General features: G+C 43.3%; 1 protein-coding gene across 4 annotated transcripts in view; it reads right to left on the reverse strand.

The window, feature by feature from the left end:
• Nucleotides 1-2,570: 2,570 nt before the first annotated feature.
• The window catches only part of LOC138821533 (histone-lysine N-methyltransferase ASH1L-like), a 145,000-nt gene continuing 129,186 nt past the window's right edge, over nt 2,571-18,384 (reverse strand). For all 4 annotated transcript variants that reach the window (XM_070013856.1, XM_070013855.1, XM_070013857.1 and 1 more), the window contains 6 exons: nt 17,106-17,244; nt 16,816-16,988; nt 14,736-14,902; nt 9,577-9,617; nt 7,021-7,319; nt 2,571-5,018 (listed from right to left, as the gene is read on the reverse strand). In XM_070013856.1, coding sequence (XP_069869957.1) covers nt 4,927-5,018; nt 7,021-7,319; nt 9,577-9,617; nt 14,736-14,902; nt 16,816-16,988; nt 17,106-17,244 — 911 coding nt within the window. In that variant the 3' untranslated portion in view covers nt 2,571-4,926. The remainder of the gene's footprint in view (nt 5,019-7,020; nt 7,320-9,576; nt 9,618-14,735; nt 14,903-16,815; nt 16,989-17,105; nt 17,245-18,384) is intronic.

The following is an 18,384-nucleotide window of genomic DNA, read 5'->3' on the forward strand; positions in this document are numbered from 1 at the left end:
GCATGTCTAGCATGCTCGGAGACCTGGGTTTGATTCCTCAGTACCACATAAACAAAAAGCTGAAAGTGGCTCTGTGGCTCAGGTAGTAGAATGCTAGTCTTGGGCAAAAGAAGCCCCGAGACCATGCCCAAGCCTTGGAGCTCCAGGACTGGCACAAAACAAAATCCCCCCAAATTTAGATATGCAGCTCTGGATGTAGGAGCAAAACTTTATTTTTTGGGGGGGTCCGGTCGTGGGGCCTGAGCTCTGGGCTTGGGCACTGTCCCTCAGCTCTTCAGCTCAAGGCTAGCGCTCTACCACTTGAGCCACAGCGCCACTTCTGGCTTTTTTCTTTTTGCTTATGTGGTGCTGAGCAATCAAACCCAGGGCCTCATGCAAGGCAAGCGCTCTAGCAATGAGCCACCTTCCCAGCCCCACAAACCTTTATTTTCTGGTTGGCTTGAAACTGTCCCTCAGCTCTTCAGCTCAAGGCTAGCACTCTACCACTTGAACCACAGAGCTACTTCCTGTTTTCTAGTGGTTTATTGGAAATGAGTCTCAGACTTTTCTGCCTGGTTTTGAACCACGATCCTCAGATCTCAGCCTCCTGAGTAGCTTGGATTACAGGTGAGAGCCACCTGCGCCTGGCTCAGGAGCAAACCTTTTTAAGACTCAATTGCCTGTCATTTCTTGCGGCTGGTGTTTCCCATTCCTGGCTATTGTTCAAAACTGCTTTAATTTTGTCTCATGTTTAGCTGCTCTTCCAACTTTAGACCAGTTTGCATTTCAGATGTTTTTTAGGGTGATGTTTTCCCAACTATTCTGTGAGGGCCTCCGCATTTTATATATACACACATGTATAAAATTACACACACGCTACACATTTTTTTGGGTAGCTTGAGTACTGGGGTTTGAACTCAGGGTCTTGTATTTGCTCTACCACCACAGCCATGCTTTCAGTCTTGTTACATGATTTTTGTGCTCTAGCTTGGCTTCTTTGCTCATGGTTAGTGCTCTGCATTTGAGCTTTGCATCCAGTTCTGGCTTCCAATCTTGATCTTTAGATCTCAGCCTTCTGAGTAACTAGACATGAGTTTAGACATGAGTCACTAGCCTTTTTTTCCCAGCTGATTGCTGGTTTTGAGTGGTTAATGGGAGATGAGTTTTACAGGGACTTTTCTACCTGGGATGGCTTTGAACTGCTTTCTTCACATCTCAGACTCCTGAGTAGCTAGGATTACAGGTGTGAGCCACTGGCATCTGGCTCCTGTTACATCCTTTTTTTTTTTTTTTATCCCATCATGGGGCCTGAACTCTGGGCCTGGGCGCTGTCCCTCAGCTCTTCAGCTCAAGGTTAGTGCTCTACCACTTGAGCCACAGCACCACTTCTGGTTTTTTCTTTTGCTTATGTGGTGCTGAGGAATCAAACCCAGGGCCTCATGAATGCAAGGCAAGCGCTCTACCACTGAGCCACCTTCCCAGCCCCACCTGTTATATCGTTAAAGGGTTCTGGGGGTTTGTATTTAATTTAGCTTATCTGCAGATTACTACCACAAAAGAAGTTATGTTTTCATGTCTAAAGCTATGTGGTGGTAAACAGAAGACTGCTATCGCTTTGACATTAGGACAAATATTTCTCAGGCATCTGCAGTGTAGTCTTGGGAGCCATGATTTCGAACATTTACATGGATAATGGCTGTCATTTTCCGTAACAATAGCCTATTTCTCCTGCTTCTGATCCCTGTATGTGCTTGGCTTCACAGTAGGTAATTCTAAATACAAGGAGACTCACAACACTGTTAGGACATCAATGTGATTTGGCTTGCTGTGGAATTTGTAGTCACAGCCTAATGGTTCTCAGCCCTGAGAAGATGGGACATCTTTGTAGAACATGAGATAGAGCAAAACTTAAGACTTTACAAAATTAGTATTTCTAGAACAGAATACTTCTAATAGATACCAACCATTAAGGAAATTAAAAAGACAGCCAGTGGCTCATGCCTGTAATCCTACTCAGGCAAAAAAAAAAAAAAAAGTCTCAGGTTGGCTTTGCACCACAATCCTTAGATCTCACCCTCTTTAGTAGTTACAGGTTGATCCACCAACACCTGTGTATGACTCTATCTCCAGTAAACTACTCAGAAAAAGCTGAAAAAAAAAAAAACTGTGGCTCAAGTGGTAGGGTGCTAGCCTGGAGCAAAAGCAGGTCAGGGACAGAGCCCAGATCTTGAGTTCAAGCCCCAGGGTGGCACAAAAAAAAGTGGGAGAAGGGGAAAGAGGCTCCTAGGTTTGGTGTGCAGTTCAGTGGAAGTTATTGCTATCTTTAGAGGTTGTTAAGGACATATGGTCAAAGGATGAATGTGCAGAGTAGTTTGCCATGTTTGAAAAACTGCTGGAACCAAAGAGACAAATCCTAGAACTGAAGAAATTACTTTATATAGTAGGACACACTGTTGAGTGAGCTCATATGGGGCCCAAGGATGCTAGTAATATGGTTTCAGAGAGATTCCCTTGGAAACAGGATGTTGAAAAGATGCTGGAAGATAAAGGTAGGAAAGAGGAGAAAAAATAGCAAGCTCACCACTCCACAGTTAGGAAAAGTTTTTTTTTCCATTTAATACTAGACTTTCAAGAATTGAGATGCAAGCTTTTATGCAATTACATCCAATGTTAAAATTGGTAATACATAATTTACAAAGATTAACATCAAAACAATCATCTATTTAGATATGCTTTTGTAAAAAGGAATATATTAGCAGCATTTATATTTTCCGCAATCACACAGCCTACAGACATGCAGACTAACTGTATCTATTTGCAGTGATGTAGTGCTTTTGCCCCGCATTTCAAACACCAAAACCCGCCTGGCAGCTGGAGGGTTATTTTATTTTATTATAAAATAACTGAAAAATAAAAAAGGCATTAATTTCTACACCAGTAAGAAAAAACAAGTGTTTGCACTTACCTAACATTTGATTGTCTAAAAAACATTTCGGTTTTTAGTCTTTCAACAAAAGAAAGATAAAATGACAGAGCGTAGTGTCTTTTGCTTCTGTTCTCATGTTTTACAAAGTTTGTTTTTTCTTTTTTAAAATTTTAGTGTTTAACACTATTAAAGAAACATTGAATTTAATCTCTTTCTTGTCATTTTCTTGCTTTTGACTAAAAGGAGATCCCAAAGTGCCCCTAGTCCCACCTCCCTCCCTCCCACTCCCTGCAATGAAAAACAAAAGAAACCACTCAAACGGGCTTGGACATGCGATTTTTCCAGCTCCACACATGAGTATCTTATACCCAGGTCTCTTATTATTGTACAGTGCTTCTCTACAGTAAGAAAATACTCCAAACTATTTTCTTAATTTCTTTTTTTAATAAAATACTTATTTTGCTTTTTCTCTGCTCAAGAGGATCTATGGTGTCCCCTATCTCGTTTTTTTGTTTTTTTTTTCTTAAGAATGACAGAAAGAAGAGGAAAAAAAATTAATGGAATGGAAGGTGGTCAATGTTTCTATCTAAACGAGTCAGAGCGTCATTATCATAAGGGGAAATGTACAATTAGGACAGCATTGGTCCAATATTAGAAAAAAGTAATGGGAACATGTTTACTATTGTATTGCTTACCAATCACGCAGCATATACATGTATGTATGTATATCTATATACCTATAGATATACATACACACACACACACACACACACATATATATATACACATACAACTTGGCACATTTAAAAACCTCTTTTATAAGAACATCTAAAATGTATATGCATATGTATGTCTGAGAAGACAAAGCAAAGCTTTTTAAATTTTACTTTTAAAGAGACACAATAGTCTGCAAACTTCTGGTCAAAAGAATGGGAAGGAAGGAGACCCTGGATATACCTCCTGATGACAAAGTACTTCAGGAGGATGGAGGAAGATGGGACTAGGGGTGTGGAGAACACACTATCTTTTTTTAGATGAACACCAAAAGCTATACAATTAAGAAAATAATAGTAGTGTTTTTAAATGATAATCTACACTTAGCACAAATACTCTAATAGGTAAATACTGCTGAACAATTTATGTAGTGATTTTTGTTGAGGGTAAATGTAGAGTTCTTTTATGTAGTTTTAAAACTAATTTTATTTTTAAATGAATCTTCATTTGCACAGCACATCAGACACACAAGAACCAGAGCATCAAAAACAGCAGGTGTGCTGGCAGGGACTTGGCTTCTCATTAGAAAAAATATGTTTGGCAGGTTATGATGGGTAAAACAAAAAGTTACAAGTACTACCCTTTGACCCCATAGGGGCCTTCCCCTATCCCATGATTCCATTTTGGGGAGTAGAGGTAGGGAGAGGGGCAGCAATTACAAGTGCTTTGAGCTGTCAACTCATGTTTTACTTAGACCTAGTAGGGCAAGAAAGAAGAGAGAAACTTTCCTAGTCAAGGTCTTAGAAGAGGCCCCAGCTACTTGTATCTGTTTTAAAATCTCTGGGGTAGCTCTTAGAGCTGATAGAGAACAGACAGGGTAGGGCTAGGGATCCTAGCCCTTTCCTTGTGGATTTTGAGTATACCTGGGTATAGAAAAGCAGCTTCTTAGTAGTGCCTGTAGGATCAGAGGATGATCCAGAAACACCCAAGCTAAAGGGAAAAGCAAGTGCTGTTTAGTACCAATAGGTTCAGGTTTTTCTCAATGTGGTCCTCTCCTCTAACATTATTAACCTTTAGGGTGAAGGAATGGAGAGGAAAATTAATTAAACTCAACTGTCTCAGACAGATTTTCTTCCTCTTACTCTCCACTAGCTCCAAGGTTTATTAAGTACCTAATGTCAACGACATGACCCCCTTCCCTGGCCTGAATGGACCTTTCCCCGCCCTGGCCCACACCCAGAGAGCAGGAGATAGGACTGAGAAGCTCCACTGGATCCCAGATGCTTGAAGTTCTCATACTGAGAATGTCACTTCCGAAAGCTGTTTTCTGGGATAAACAAAGTACGTCTTCGAAGTTTCCTGCCTGATCCTTCCTCCAGCAAGTATGTCACATCAATGGCTGAAAACAGAACCAAGGAAGATCATCAAATACCACTCTCACATCCTTTTCCCAGATTTGAGCTCTAAGGAACACTTTTTTCTTTATTTTCTTTCCTTCTTCCCTTCCCTTACTCCTCTTCTCTCCCACCTCCACCTTCCCCCAAAAATGGTGGGATCAAATTTTGTGCTGATTTGTAGTAAAAGTATATAAGTTATTTACTGACTGAGTTATTCCCTATCTCCCCAACAGATGATTCTCTACAAAGGAAATCATTTGGCTTCCTAGGTTTATTGTGAAGATGTAACTTAAGGCAGGCCTATGAATGGAAGAGCTATATATTTGCTTAGAACAATTTCCATACTGGCCTCCAAATTAGAAGTTGTTCAAGGGGCTGAGGATATAGCTTAGTGGTAGAGTGCTTCCACACCAGAAAAACAAAACAAAACAAAGCAATAACAAAAAAGTGTTCCTTTTTACTCCCTCAACTTCCCCCCCCCTTTTTTTTTGTTGGCTATGGGGCTTGAACTCTGGGCCTGGGAACTGTCCCTCAGCTCAGCTCTGCAGCTCAAGGCGAGCGTACTACCATTTGAACCACAGTGTCACTTCTGGTTTTTTCTGCTTATGTGGTGCTAATGAGTTGAACCCAGGGCCTCATGCATGTGAGGCAAGCACTCTACCACTGAGCCACCTTCCCAGCCATGCTCATGACTTTTCTACCAGGGCTGGCTTTGAACCATGATCCTCAGATCTCAGCCTCCTGAATAGCTAGGATTACCGGTGTGAGCCTTTGGAACCTGGCTTCAGCCCTTGTTTTTGATGGTACTGGTGGTATTAGGGTTAGAACTCAGGGTCGAGCTTGCTAGCCAAGTGTTTGAACACTTGAGCAACACTCCTAGCCTCCCTGCGCCATCCCTCCCACCTCCCTCCCCCACCCTGGCCCCACTTTTTGTGCTGCTACTGGTGCTTGAACTCAAGGCCTAAGCACTGTCCCTTAGCTTTTTGCTCAAGGCTGGTGAGCCTTCAGTACCTAGCTCTAAGCATGGTTCTGTTCCTGAGCTTCTTTTGCTCAAGGTTAGCACAATACCACTTGAGCCAGTGTCACTTTGGGCTTTTTGAGTAGTTTATTGGAGATAAAGTATCTCACCAAGTTTCCCGCCCAAGCTGGCTTCCAACCACGATCCTCAGATCTCAACCTCTTTTTATTTATTTATTTTTGGTCCGTCTTGGGGCTTGAACTCTGGATCTGAGTACTGTCCCTGAGCTCTTCAGCTCAAGGAAAGTGCTGTACCACTTGAGCCATGGCGCCACTTCTGGTTTTCTGCTGGTTAATTGGAGTTAAGAGTCTCATGGACTTTTTCCTGCCCAGGATGGCTTTGAACCTCGATCCTCAGATCTCAGTCTCCTGAGAAGCTAGGATTATAGGCATGAGCCACTGCCTCCCAGCTTCTCAGCCGCTTGATTAGCTAGGACACAGACAGATGTGAGCCACCAAGCGCCTGGCTCCCAGCACTTTTTGATTTAGTTTTCAGGTAGCTTTTGCCCATGGATGGCCTTAAACCATGAACCTTCTACCTATGCCTCCTGCAACGATGGGATTACAGATAACTGCTACCTAGATGTTTTACTAAAATGGAGAACTGCTGTATACATTGCCCCCAAAGCATGATCCTCTAGATCGCCATCATTTTTATTTTCTGCCAGTCCGGGGGCTTGAACTCGGGGCCTGGGCGCTGTCCCTGGGCTCTATTCTGCTCAAAGCTAGCACTCTACCACTTGAGCCACAGCTCCACTTCTGACTTTTAAGTGGTTAATTGGAGATGAGAGTCTCAAAAACTTTCCTGCCAGGCTGGCTTCAAACTGTTGATCCCTGATCAGATCTCAGGGGCAAGGCTTACAGGCATGAGCCACAGATGCCCAACTTAGATCTCCAACTCTTTAGTAGCTGAGATCATACTTGTAAGCCTCTGTGCCTGATTTCTCCTTTATCTTCAACCCTAGATGTGGGCCTGATTGTTCTTACCATTCTTTCCAGGGATTTTTTCAAGAAGACCGAGCAAGATCTGATTGAGTCGTTCTCGTTGGTTATGCCGTCGTTCTTCAGGGGTACATACAGATTGGGAATCTTGACTACTTTCCTCTTTTTTTTCACCCTCACTGACTTCAGGAGTGGTCCTTTCTTGTACTGGCTCCTCAAGGCTGGGAATCTCATTGGCTGCTTGTTCTTGACTGGCTAGAACCTCTTCAATCAAGGGCAGAGCATCATCCTCTTGGCCCAGGTCTTTTAAGGGTGGCTTTGAGCGCTCTGATTTCCAGGATGATCTGCAAAAAACGATATGTGAATTTAAGGCAAGGCTGAATAAAGTGCTCAGAGGGAAGCAGTAAAGAGCATGATCTGAGATCTCTAGCCTTGGCTAGGGGCTAAGAAAAACAAAACAAAACAAAACAAAAAAAACAAAACTTGAGGAGGGGAGTCAGGGTTGAGGGAGGGAAAGTGGGAGAAAATGAGGGAGGAGAAAACACTGTTTGACCAGAAATATACTCATTACCTTACTTAAGTAATTGTAACCTCTCTGTGTATCACTTTTACAATAAAATATTATTAAAAAACAAAAATTTGACTACAACCTTCACTTCATTATGGCTGTACAAAATACTACTTTTCTCTGAAATTTTATTTCTATTTTTAAAATTAAACCTTTCTGCTTTTGTAATAACAAATAATGTGATAGAAACCCATTTAAAAACAGCTAGTAAAATTGTGTAACCTACTTAAATTGCTTCATGAATACATATAAGTATGGCTTGTGATAGTCATAGTCCAACTAAGGGTTATTGTAATTGTTGTGCTGGTCTTTGGGCTTGAACACAGGGCCTAAGAACTGTCCCTTAGCTTTGCTCAAGGCTATTGAGCCACAACACATTTCTGGCTTTTTGGTGGTTAATTGGAGATAAATGTCTCATGAAACTTCCTGCCTGGGCTGGCATCAATCTGTGATCCTCAGATCTCAGATTCCCGAATAGCTCAGAATACAGCGTGAGCCATGGGTACTTTGCTAGTAATATGTTTGTAGGTGGAATTTCTTTCCTGGATTTCTTTTCTACAACTATTAGCCTTTCATTCCCTCCCTCCTTCCTTCCCTTCCTCTGTTAGTATAATTCCTCTCTCCGTTAGTATAACAATTTTAAATTCAAGGCCTCATACTTGCTCAGCTTGCTTGCTTGGTTGATTGGCATTTTTCCATTTGAGCCATGTCTCAGCCCAGCTCTTTGCTGGTTTTTTGTTTGTTCTTTTGTTGTTGGTTGTGGGGATTGAGCTCTGGGCCTGGGTGCTATCCCTGAGCTTTTCAGCTCAAGGCAAGCACTCTACCACTTGAGCCACAGCGCCACTTCTGGTTTTCTGGTGGTTAATTGGAGATAAGTCTCATGGACTTTCCTACCCCGGCTGGCTTTGAATCTTGATGCTCAGATCTCAGCCTCCTGAGTAGCTAGGATTACAGGTGTGAGCCACCGGCACCCAGCTCTTGGGCACTCTTTATAATAGAACTCCAAGAACTGACACAGTATAAGACACTGGGGAAAGCTTGCAGAGCTATCGAAAACAGAAATTTCCTTTTTTGCTTGCGGGCTTGAATTCATGTTTCTTTTATGCTATGCCTCCAGCCTGGCTTTTTGCTAGTTAATTGAAGATGAGGTTTCATGGTTTTCATGGACTTTTCTGCCTGGCCAGCTTCCTTCATATCTAGAATTATATAGTCATGAGACACCAGTATTGGGTATTTATTTAGTGGTAAATGGAGTTTGAATTAGGGTCCCAAATTTGTTAGGTGGGTACTCTAACATTTGAGTTATTCCACCCATCAGATAGGAGAGTTAAATAGAGGACTGCTGAAGGCCATCATCCTCTTAATCCCAAAAGGGAAATTCCTAAATTTACACAGTTCTGAGTTTGCTCCAAATCTTTTTCTTTTTTTTGTCGGTCGTGGGGCTTGAACTCTGGGCCTGGGCGCTGTCCCTCAGCTCTTCAGCTCAAGGCGAGCGCTCTACCACCTGAACTACAGCGCCACTTCCCCTTTAAACTTTTTTTTTTTTTTTTTTGTCGGTCGTGGGGCTTGAACTCTAGGCCTGGGAGCTGTCCCTCAGCTCTTCAGCTCAAGGCGAGCACTCTACCACTTGAGCTACAGCGCCACTTCCGGTTTTCTGGTGGTTTATTGGAGATAGGAGTCTCGCGGTCTTTCCTGCCCGGGCTGGCTTTGAACCGCGATCCTCAGATCTCAGCCTCCTGAGTAGCTAGGATTACAGGCGTGAGCCACCAGCGCCCGGCTTGCTCCAAATCTTGTTTCTCCTTTTCTGACCTCTATATTCAGCAATCTTCCCTAAGTCCCAAGGGAAGTCCCTAAGGTTGAACATGGAACCACAGCTTACTGAATCCCAGTTTTTCTACAGTAATGTTGGTATCAGGCTACTCTGCAGAGATTACCCATTCCTAGCAGTGAAACTGAGTGGTGAGCTGCTGGTTTTCTTGCTCCATTTAAAATGGCAAATCCCTTAGGATCTCTCACATGCCCCTAGGACTCACCGCCCTCCGTTCCTCTTGTAGTTGTCTGGGACATAATGAGGCTGCAGAGAAGAAAAGAGATAGGTAAGCATATTGTGGAAACTGGCAAAACCAGACCTGATTTGGAGTCACTCAGGGTAAGGGAGGTATTCTGAAGACTATGTCTTAAGGTCAGAAGTTCTGCAGGGCACAGATGTTTTCTTAAAAATCATTTCCCCGGACTGGGAAGGTGGCTTAGTGGTAGAGTGCTTGCCTAGCATGCATGAAACTCTGGATTTGACTCCTCAGTACCACATAAACAGAAAAAGCTGGAAGCCCTGTGGCTCAAGTGGTAGAATGCTAGACTTGAGCAAAAGAAGCCCAGAGACAGTGCCCAGGCCCTGAGTTTAAGCCCCAGGCTCAGCAAAACAAAAACCAAACTAAACCAAGCCAAACCCAAAACACACACACACACACTCTCTCTCTCTCTCTCTCTCTCTCACACACACACACACACACACACACGCACACACACACACACACGCACACAAAACAACAACAACAACAAAAACCTAAAAAATAATTTTCCCAAGCCAGGCACCGGTGGCTCACTTCTGTAATCCAAGCAACTCAGGAGGCTGAGATTTGAGGATTGCAGTTCAAAGCTGGCCTGGGCAAGAAAGTCTGAGATTCCTATCTCTAAATAACCACCAGAAGACCAGAAGTAATGCTATGGCTCAAAGTGGTATATAGTGCTAGCCTTGTGCGAAAAAGCTCAGGGACAGTACCCAGGACTTGAGTTCAAGCCCCACAACTTACAAAGAAAAAAAAGAAAATCATTTTCTCAAAGCCAGGCACCGGGCACCGGTGGCTCACACCTGTAATCCTAGCTACTCAGAAGGCTGAGAGCTGAGGATCGCAGTTCAAAGCCAGCCCAGGCAGGAAAGTCCGTGAGACTCTTATTTCCAATAAACTACTAGAAAACCGGAAGTGGTACTGTGGCTCAATCAGTAGAGCGCTCGCCTTGAGCTGAAGAACTCAAGGACAGCGCCTAAGCCCAGAGTTCAAGCTCTACCACCGACGAAAAAAAAAAAAGAATAAACTCATAATTTTCTTTTATTTTTAAAAATTTTTCTTTCATTATTTATTTTTTTTTGGGGGTCCAGTCATGGGGCCTGAACTCTGGGGCCTGGGCGCTGTCCCTCAGCTCTTCAGCTCAAGGCTAGCGCTCTACCACTTGAGCCACAGCGCCACTTCTGGCTTTTTTCTTTTTGCTATGTTGTGCTGAGGAATCGAACCCAGGAGGGCCTCATGCATGCAAGGCAAGCACTCTACCACTGAGCTACCTTCCCAGGCTCTAAACTCACAACTTTATATACTCTACCTTTGAAATAGTTAAAATTGAGGTTGTGAGCTGAGTACTGTGGTGCAGGCCTATAATCACTGCATTTGTGAGTCTGGAAGAGGAAGATCAAGAGTTCTTGGGCTTGAACTCTGGGCCTGAGCTCTTTCCCCCTCAGCTCTTCAGCTCAAGGCCAGCACTCTACCACTTGAACTACAGCACCACTTCTGGTTTTCTGGTGGTTTACTGGGATAAGAGTTTCATGGACTTTCCTGCCCCGGCTGGCTTTGAACCTCAATCCTCAGATCTCAGCCTCCTGAGTAGTTAGGATTACAGGCATGAGCACCTCCAGCGCCCGGCTTAAATATTGCTATCTTGTAAATTGATTATTTCAGATGTTTTTGCACAGTGATGGAAAGCAGATTAACATTCCAAGTAAAAGAAAATTCAAAGATGAAGAGCCTGTCATTTGAGGTTTTATCATAGCAAAGAGATGAATGATGAATTCCAAAATCTTCATGGAATAATGGATGAAAATTATCAGCCTATATTCCCAACAATTTCAAAGAAAAAGAGGCTGAAATAAAGATGTTAATAATAAGTATTTTCTGGGGCTGGGAAGATGGCTCAGTGGTAGCGCTTGCCTTGCATGCCTGAGGCCCTGGGTTCGATTCCTCAGCACCACATAAGCAAAAAGAAAAAAGCCGGAAGTGGCGCTGTGGCTCAACTGGTAGAGTGCTAGCCTTGAGCTGAAGAGCTGAGGGACAGCGCCCAGGCCCAGAGTTCAGGCCCCACGACCGGACCCAAAAAACTAAAAAAATAGTAAGTATTTTCTTTTTCTTCTTTTTTTGCCAGTCCTTGGGCTTGAACACAGGGCCTGGGTCTGTCTCTAAGTCTCTTTGGGCTCAAGGCTAGCACTCTACCACTTGAGCCTCATTGCCATTTTCAGTTTTTTCTGAGTAGTTTATTGAAGAACTTTTCTGCCCAGGCTGGCTTTGAACCATGATTCTCAGATCTCACCCCTCTGAGTAGCAAGGATTTATAGGTGTGAGACACCAGCACTCAGATTTTTATAAATTATTGAGTTATTATATGTAAACTCTGCCTACCTATTTTTTTTTTTTTTTTTTTGGTCCGGTTGTGGGGCCTGAACTCTGGGCCTGAGCACTGTCCCTCAGCTCTTCAGCTCAAGGCCAGTGCTCTACCACTTGAGCCACAGCGCCACTTCCGGCTTTTTTCTTTTTGCTTATGTGGTGCTGAGGAATCGAACCCAGGGCCTCATGCATGCAAGGCAAGCGCTCTACCACTGAGCCAACTTCCCAGCCCCCTGCCTACCTATTTTTAAGTATTTGAAACAGTTTTGGTATTATAGCACAGCCTAGCCTCAAACTTTTTTTTCTCTCCTGGTATTGAGGTACTCAGGGCCTTGACCTCAGGGCTCAATTGGCTTTTTTTTTTTTTTTTTGGATCCGGTCATGGGGCCTGAACTCTGGGCCTGGGTGCTGTCCCTCAGCTCTTCAGCTCAAGGCTAGCGCTCTACCACTTGAGCCACCTTCCCAGCCCTCAATTGGCTTTCTCAATAGCATTCTACCACTTGAGCCACATATCCAGCTGGGGCTTTTATTGGTTAATTGAATATAGAGTAGTCTCTTGGGCTTTTCTGCTTAGGCTGCTTGCAGCAACAATTCTCCAGACCTCAGCCTCCTGAGTAGCTAAAATTGCAGGCATGGACCACTAGCACACTGGCTGGGCCTCAAACTCTTGATTCTTTTTTTTTTTTGGTCTGTCATTGGGCTCAAACTCTGGGCTTGGGCGCTGTCCCTGTGCTCTTCAACTCAAGGCAAGTGCTTTACTGATTGAGCCACAGCGCCACTTCTGGTTTGAGTGGTTTTTATTGGAGATAAGAGTCTCACGGACTTTCCTGCACGGGCTGGCTTTGAACTTAAATCCTCAGATCTCAGCCTCCTGAGTAGCTAGGATTACAGGCGTGAGCCATCAGTGCCTGGCTTTTTTCTTATACTTCTTTTTTTGACTGCTTTTTTTTTTTTTTTTTTTGGTTTGAATTCCTGTCTCTTACTACTTCAGCCATGTCTTCAGCCCTTTTATTTGGCTTTAGTTATTTTTCAGATAGGGTCTCACACATTTTTGCCCAGGGCTGGTCTTGGATCTCAATCTTCTTACCTATGCTTAGGTAGCCACGTAGCTGGGATTATATTTGTGAGCCACTGTGACCAGCCCTGGCTGTTAAATTTTGTCTGAGCAGGTCTCAAACTGTGATTCTCCTTTCTCTGTCTCCTGAGTGGCTAGGATTTATAAAGTGTACTGCCACGTTCAGGCTCTTTTTTTTTTGTTTTGAGACAGTGCCCCAAACTCATGATCCCCCTTTTTTGGTGCGAATTCTAGGGCTTAAACTCAGGGCCTGGATGCTATTCTTGAGCCTGTTTATTCTCAGGTGCTCTGCCACTTGAGCCACAGTTCCATTTCCAGCTTTTTAGTTAAGTGGAGATAAGGAGTGTCTCAGACTTTTTTGTCTGAGTTGGCTTTGAACCACAATCCTAGATCTTAAGTTTCCTGAGTAGTTAGGATTAGAGGTATGGGCCTCCACCTTGGCTCATGATCCTCAGATACTAGAAACTAGATCCTCTTGTCTGTATTGCTAAGATTAGAAGAGTGCCCCTCTCTCTACCCTACCCTTGGGACTTAATGTTGTTTTCCTACTCCAATCTCATGTAATGATCATGTTTTTTATATTTCTTAACTGTGTTAAAATTATTTTAATTGAACAAATTATTTTAATCAAAAAGTTTTCAAAATTCTTGCTATTGTCTGCTTAATTTTTTTTGTTGTTGTTGTTGGTAGTGGGGCTTGAACTCTGGGCTTGTGCCCTGTCCCTGCACTCTTCAGCTCAAGGCTAGTGCTGTATGGCTTGAGACACTTCCAGTTTTCTAAGTGGTTTATTTAAGATAAAGAGTTTCACGGACTTTCCTGCCTGCGCTGGCTTTTTTTAAAATTTATTTTTTATTTTTGGTTGGTCGTGGGGTCCGAACTCTGGGCCTGGGCGCTGTCCCTCAGCTCTTCAGCTCAAGGCTAGTACTCTACCACTTGAGCCACAGTGCTACTTCTGGCTTTTTTTTTCCCCTCCTGCTTATGTGGTGCTGAGGAATCGAACCCAGGGCTTCAAGAATGCAAGACAAGCACTCTACCACTTGAGCCAACTTCCCAGCCCCTGGGGTGGCTTTGAACCTCGATACTAAAATCTCAGCCTCCTGAGTAGCTAGGATTACAGGAGTGAGCCATCAGCTCTCAGTTTAAGATTTTTCTTTCAGTCGGTCGGTCATGGGGCTTGAACTTTGTGACTGGGTGCTGTCCCTCAGCTCTTCAGCTCAAGGAGAGCACTCTACCTCTTGAGCCACAGCACCACTTCCGATTTTCTGAATGGTTTATTGGAGATAAGAGTCTCACGAACTTTCCTGCCTGGACTGGCTTTGTACTGCTGTCCTCAGATCTCAGCCAACTGAGTAGCTAGGATTACAGGTGTGAGCCACCAGCGCCCACTGCTTCTTAAAATTTTAAATGTGAAGAACAAACAGAAAACTAACATGAAATCAAAAGGACATTAGGAAAGGTGAGGAAACAAAGAAAACTCATTGATGGAATAGCCCTGAATTGAAGAGACTGCTGAAATGTATGTGAGACAATGGATTTATGCAGTTGAATTGTCTCAGAAGCTGGAGATTTTCCCAGTCTGACATATAAACAGGACAAAAAAAGCAGATAGCATTTGAAGATTGTTACTATGACATCCATGCATGAGCCAGATTGTCCTAACATGTAGTGTTAAGAAAAGAAGGTGACTTACTGAGAAATCTCTTTTGGGAGTGAGCTTCTTGGGGAAATGATCAAAGGCATAAGGTTTGGTGCAAACAGGATAGCGGTTCCGGTGGATCTTGTAAAAGAGGTGTGCTGACTTGTCAAGCCGATAATCACAGATGTATACATCTTGCTCCTTCACCCCTTTGGGTCTACCTGTGAGTCCAAACATGGTTAAAAGAGTCTGATTTCCTTTTTTCTTCATCTAAGCTGCACAGAGGCCACCAAATACCTCTGGGAGAACAGCTCGACTCATAAAAGGAGGAAACACTGTAGCTATTTAGAGAAGTTGAAGAATTTGATAGTTCCAGAAGAAAGGTGAATTTCTATATACTAGGTTCCAAAATAGAGACAGAATATAAAAACAAAATGGATTAACACTGAATGGAGAGACCAGATATATAGAATGAATTGTAGGGGTTTCTGATTAAGTTTGTGAAAGCCAGGCATCAGTGGGTCACACTTGTAATCCTAGTTATTTAGGAGGCTGAGATCTGAGGACTGCAGTTTAAAGCCAACCCAGGCAGGAAAGTCTGTGAGACTCATCTCCAATGAACTACCAACAAGCCAGAAATGGTGCTGTGGTAGAGCACTGGCCTTGAGTACAAAAGGACAGGACCAGCACTGAAAAAAAAGGAGTTATGAGAAAAGACAAGAAGTGCAAGTATGAGGGAGGCACAACTGGAAGGAGTCACTGGTGTCCTAGAGCTGCAAACAGTTTGTCAGTATGAAATGGAACATATATTATTTTGGACTATTTGCTATTATGCTGGGAGAAAAAGATAGGTTACTAAATTCTGTAATAATGACAACTAACATATCAAATGTGATATATGTTTTTTGTCTGTTGTGAGACTTGAACTCAGGGCTTGGGTGTAATTCCTGTGGGTTTTTTTTTTTTTTTTTTTTGTCCGTTGTGGGGCTTGAACTCTGGGCTTGGGTGCTATCCCTGCGCTCTTCAGCTCAAGGCAAGTACTCTACCACTTGAGCCACAGCACAGGTTTTCTAGTGGTTAATTGGAGATAAAAGTCTCACTGACTTTTCCCTCCGGGCTGGCTTTGAACCTTGATCCTCAGATCTCAGCCTCCTGAGTAGCTAGGATTACAGGCGTGAGCCACCAGCACCTGGCTTAATTCCTGTTTTTTCTTTTTGGTTGGTCATGGGGCTTGAACTCTGGGCCTGGGCACTGTCCCTGCACTATTCAGTTCAAGGCAAGCGCTCTACTGCTTGAGCTACAGCACCACTTCTTCTGGTTTTCTAATGGTTTATTGGAGATAAGAGTCTCATAGAGTTTCCTGCCTAGGCTGGCTTTGAACTGCGATCCTCAGATCTCAGCCTCCTGAGTAGCTAGGATTACAGGCATGAGCCACTGGTGCCCAGCTTATGTGATATGTTTTAAATCTGAGTAATAAATTGAGCAAGGGGCGGTTGTAGATTAATCTTTAAAATAAATGAATTACTAATCCCGTTTCAAACTAGAAAATTGATGTTAAATATCTTGCCCAAGAGCACACAAGCAAAATGTGACAGAGTTAGATCTTGAAATTAAAATGTGATAGAGTTAGATCTTGAAATTAGTACACAATACTAAAGTACTAGGGAAATGAACTCAGACATTAAGAATGGTATGGGCTGGGTGTCGGTGGCTCATGCCTATAATCCTAGTTATTCAGGAGGCTGAGAGCTGAGGATCATGGTTCAAAGCCAACCCAGGCAAGTAAAGTCCTTGAGACTTTTATCTTCAATTAACCACTAGAAAGCCAGAAGTGGCACCATGGCTCAAGTGGTAGAGTGCTTTCCTTGAGCTGAAGAACTCAGGGACAGCGCCTAGGCCCAGAGTTCAAGCCCCACTGACCAAAAAAAAAAAATTAGTATGGACAAGTGTGGGTACAGATCATTGGAAGCTGCTTGATTAGCTTGTGTGAAGTTCTGGGCTCAATTCCATTCCCCCAGACACACATACACACACACCCAAAGAAAGACAGAAAAAAAGAAGAGAACAGGATGATTTATGTTGACCTATGAATAAGGCATATGAAGTAATTTCTTAATTATCCTACATCATTTACCTTTACAGTATGTATAAAGGTCCAATACACAGCAGGTCCCCACTACAGCCTCCAAGGGAATGATTTCATAGAGTGGCACTCGAAATAATTCATTGTGATAGAAACGCCGGGATGGAGAGTGGTGGGTTTCATGGGGACGGAAATAATGATGACCAAAGGCAAACCGTTCTTCTCTAAAAAGGTAAAATGAGAGGGAGATTTAGTTAATTGGCAAGATCCTAGAGAGTATCAGCTCTGCTGGTAGGGTATTGGGTACAGCTAGAAGAAAGAGATAGAACCTCAGCACATACTTTTCATTCTTCCAAAGTTTCTCAATTCGGAAGATGTCAAGTTTATCTCGGTTAATGTGAGACAAGAGTCGATAGGACTGCCGGACAGGATGGCCATCAGGGGTACGCCTACTATCCCTCATAAGATACACACAATCACCTAGAAAACAAAAGAACAGAGGAGAGTTAAAATGATAAATTCTTTTAGGCACCCATTTATCTCATTTAGTATCTACATAAAAGTATTCATAATCTAAAACAATATAAATATAAAAAATTAAAACCAGCAGTTTAGGGCTGGGAAGGTGGCTCAGTGGTAGAGCGCTTGCCTTGCATGCAATGAGGCCCTGGGTTCGATTCCTCAGCACCACATAAGCAAAGAGAAAAAAAGCCAGAAGTGGTGCTGTGGCTCAAGTGGTAGAGCGCTAGCCTTGAGCTGAAGAGCTGAGGGACAGCGCCCAGGCCCAGAGTTCAGGCCCCACGACCGGAAAAAAAAAAAAAATAAATAAAACCAGCAGTTTAATGATGATAACAATTCTAAACTATGAGAGTGTATTTTTTCTAGTTTTTTTCTTTTTTGTGCTGTTCTTGGGGCTTGACTTCAGGTACTGGGTGCTGTCCCAGAGCTTTTTTGCTTAACGCTACTACTTGAACCACAGTTCCATATCTGAAGGTGAAAGTCTCATGAACTTTCCTCCCTACTGAACTGAAATCCTCAGGTATCAGCCTCCTGGGTAGCCAGGATTATAGGCATGAGCCAACAGCACCCAGCCTTTTTTTTTTTTTTCCTAAAGTTAGCTTTTGGTCCTTTCAGCTGGGCTGGACTAAAATTAATTTTTTGTGAACTTGTCTTTTGTTGTTGTTTTCTGGTCATGGGGCTTGAGCTCAAGGTCTGGGTGCTGCCTGAGCTCTTTTTGATTAAGGCTAATGCTTTACCACTTTGAGTCAATTTTTGAGTGGTTAATTGGAGATAAGAGTCTCATGGGGACTTTTCTGCACAGGCTGGCTTCAAACTGCGATCCTCTGTTCTTTTTTTTTTGTCGGTCATGGGGCTTGAACTCTGGGCCTGGGCGCTGTCCCTCAGCTCTTCAGCTCAAGGCGAGCGCTCTACCACTTGAGCTACAGCGCCACTTCTGGTTTTCTGGTGGTTTTTTATTGGAGATAGGAGTCTCACGGTCTTTCCTGCCCGGGCTGGCTTTGAACCATGATCCTCAGATCTCAGCCTCCTGAGTAGCTAGGATTACAGGCGTGAGCCACCAGCGCCCGGCCGATCCTCTGTTCTAAGCCTCCTGAGTAGCTA

The sequence above is a fragment of the Dipodomys merriami genome, unplaced genomic scaffold (genome assembly GCF_024711535.1).
Source record: "Dipodomys merriami isolate MVZ:Mamm:240054 unplaced genomic scaffold, mDipMer1.0.p SCAF_92, whole genome shotgun sequence".
In the NCBI taxonomy this organism is placed as follows: domain Eukaryota; kingdom Metazoa; phylum Chordata; class Mammalia; order Rodentia; family Heteromyidae; genus Dipodomys; species Dipodomys merriami.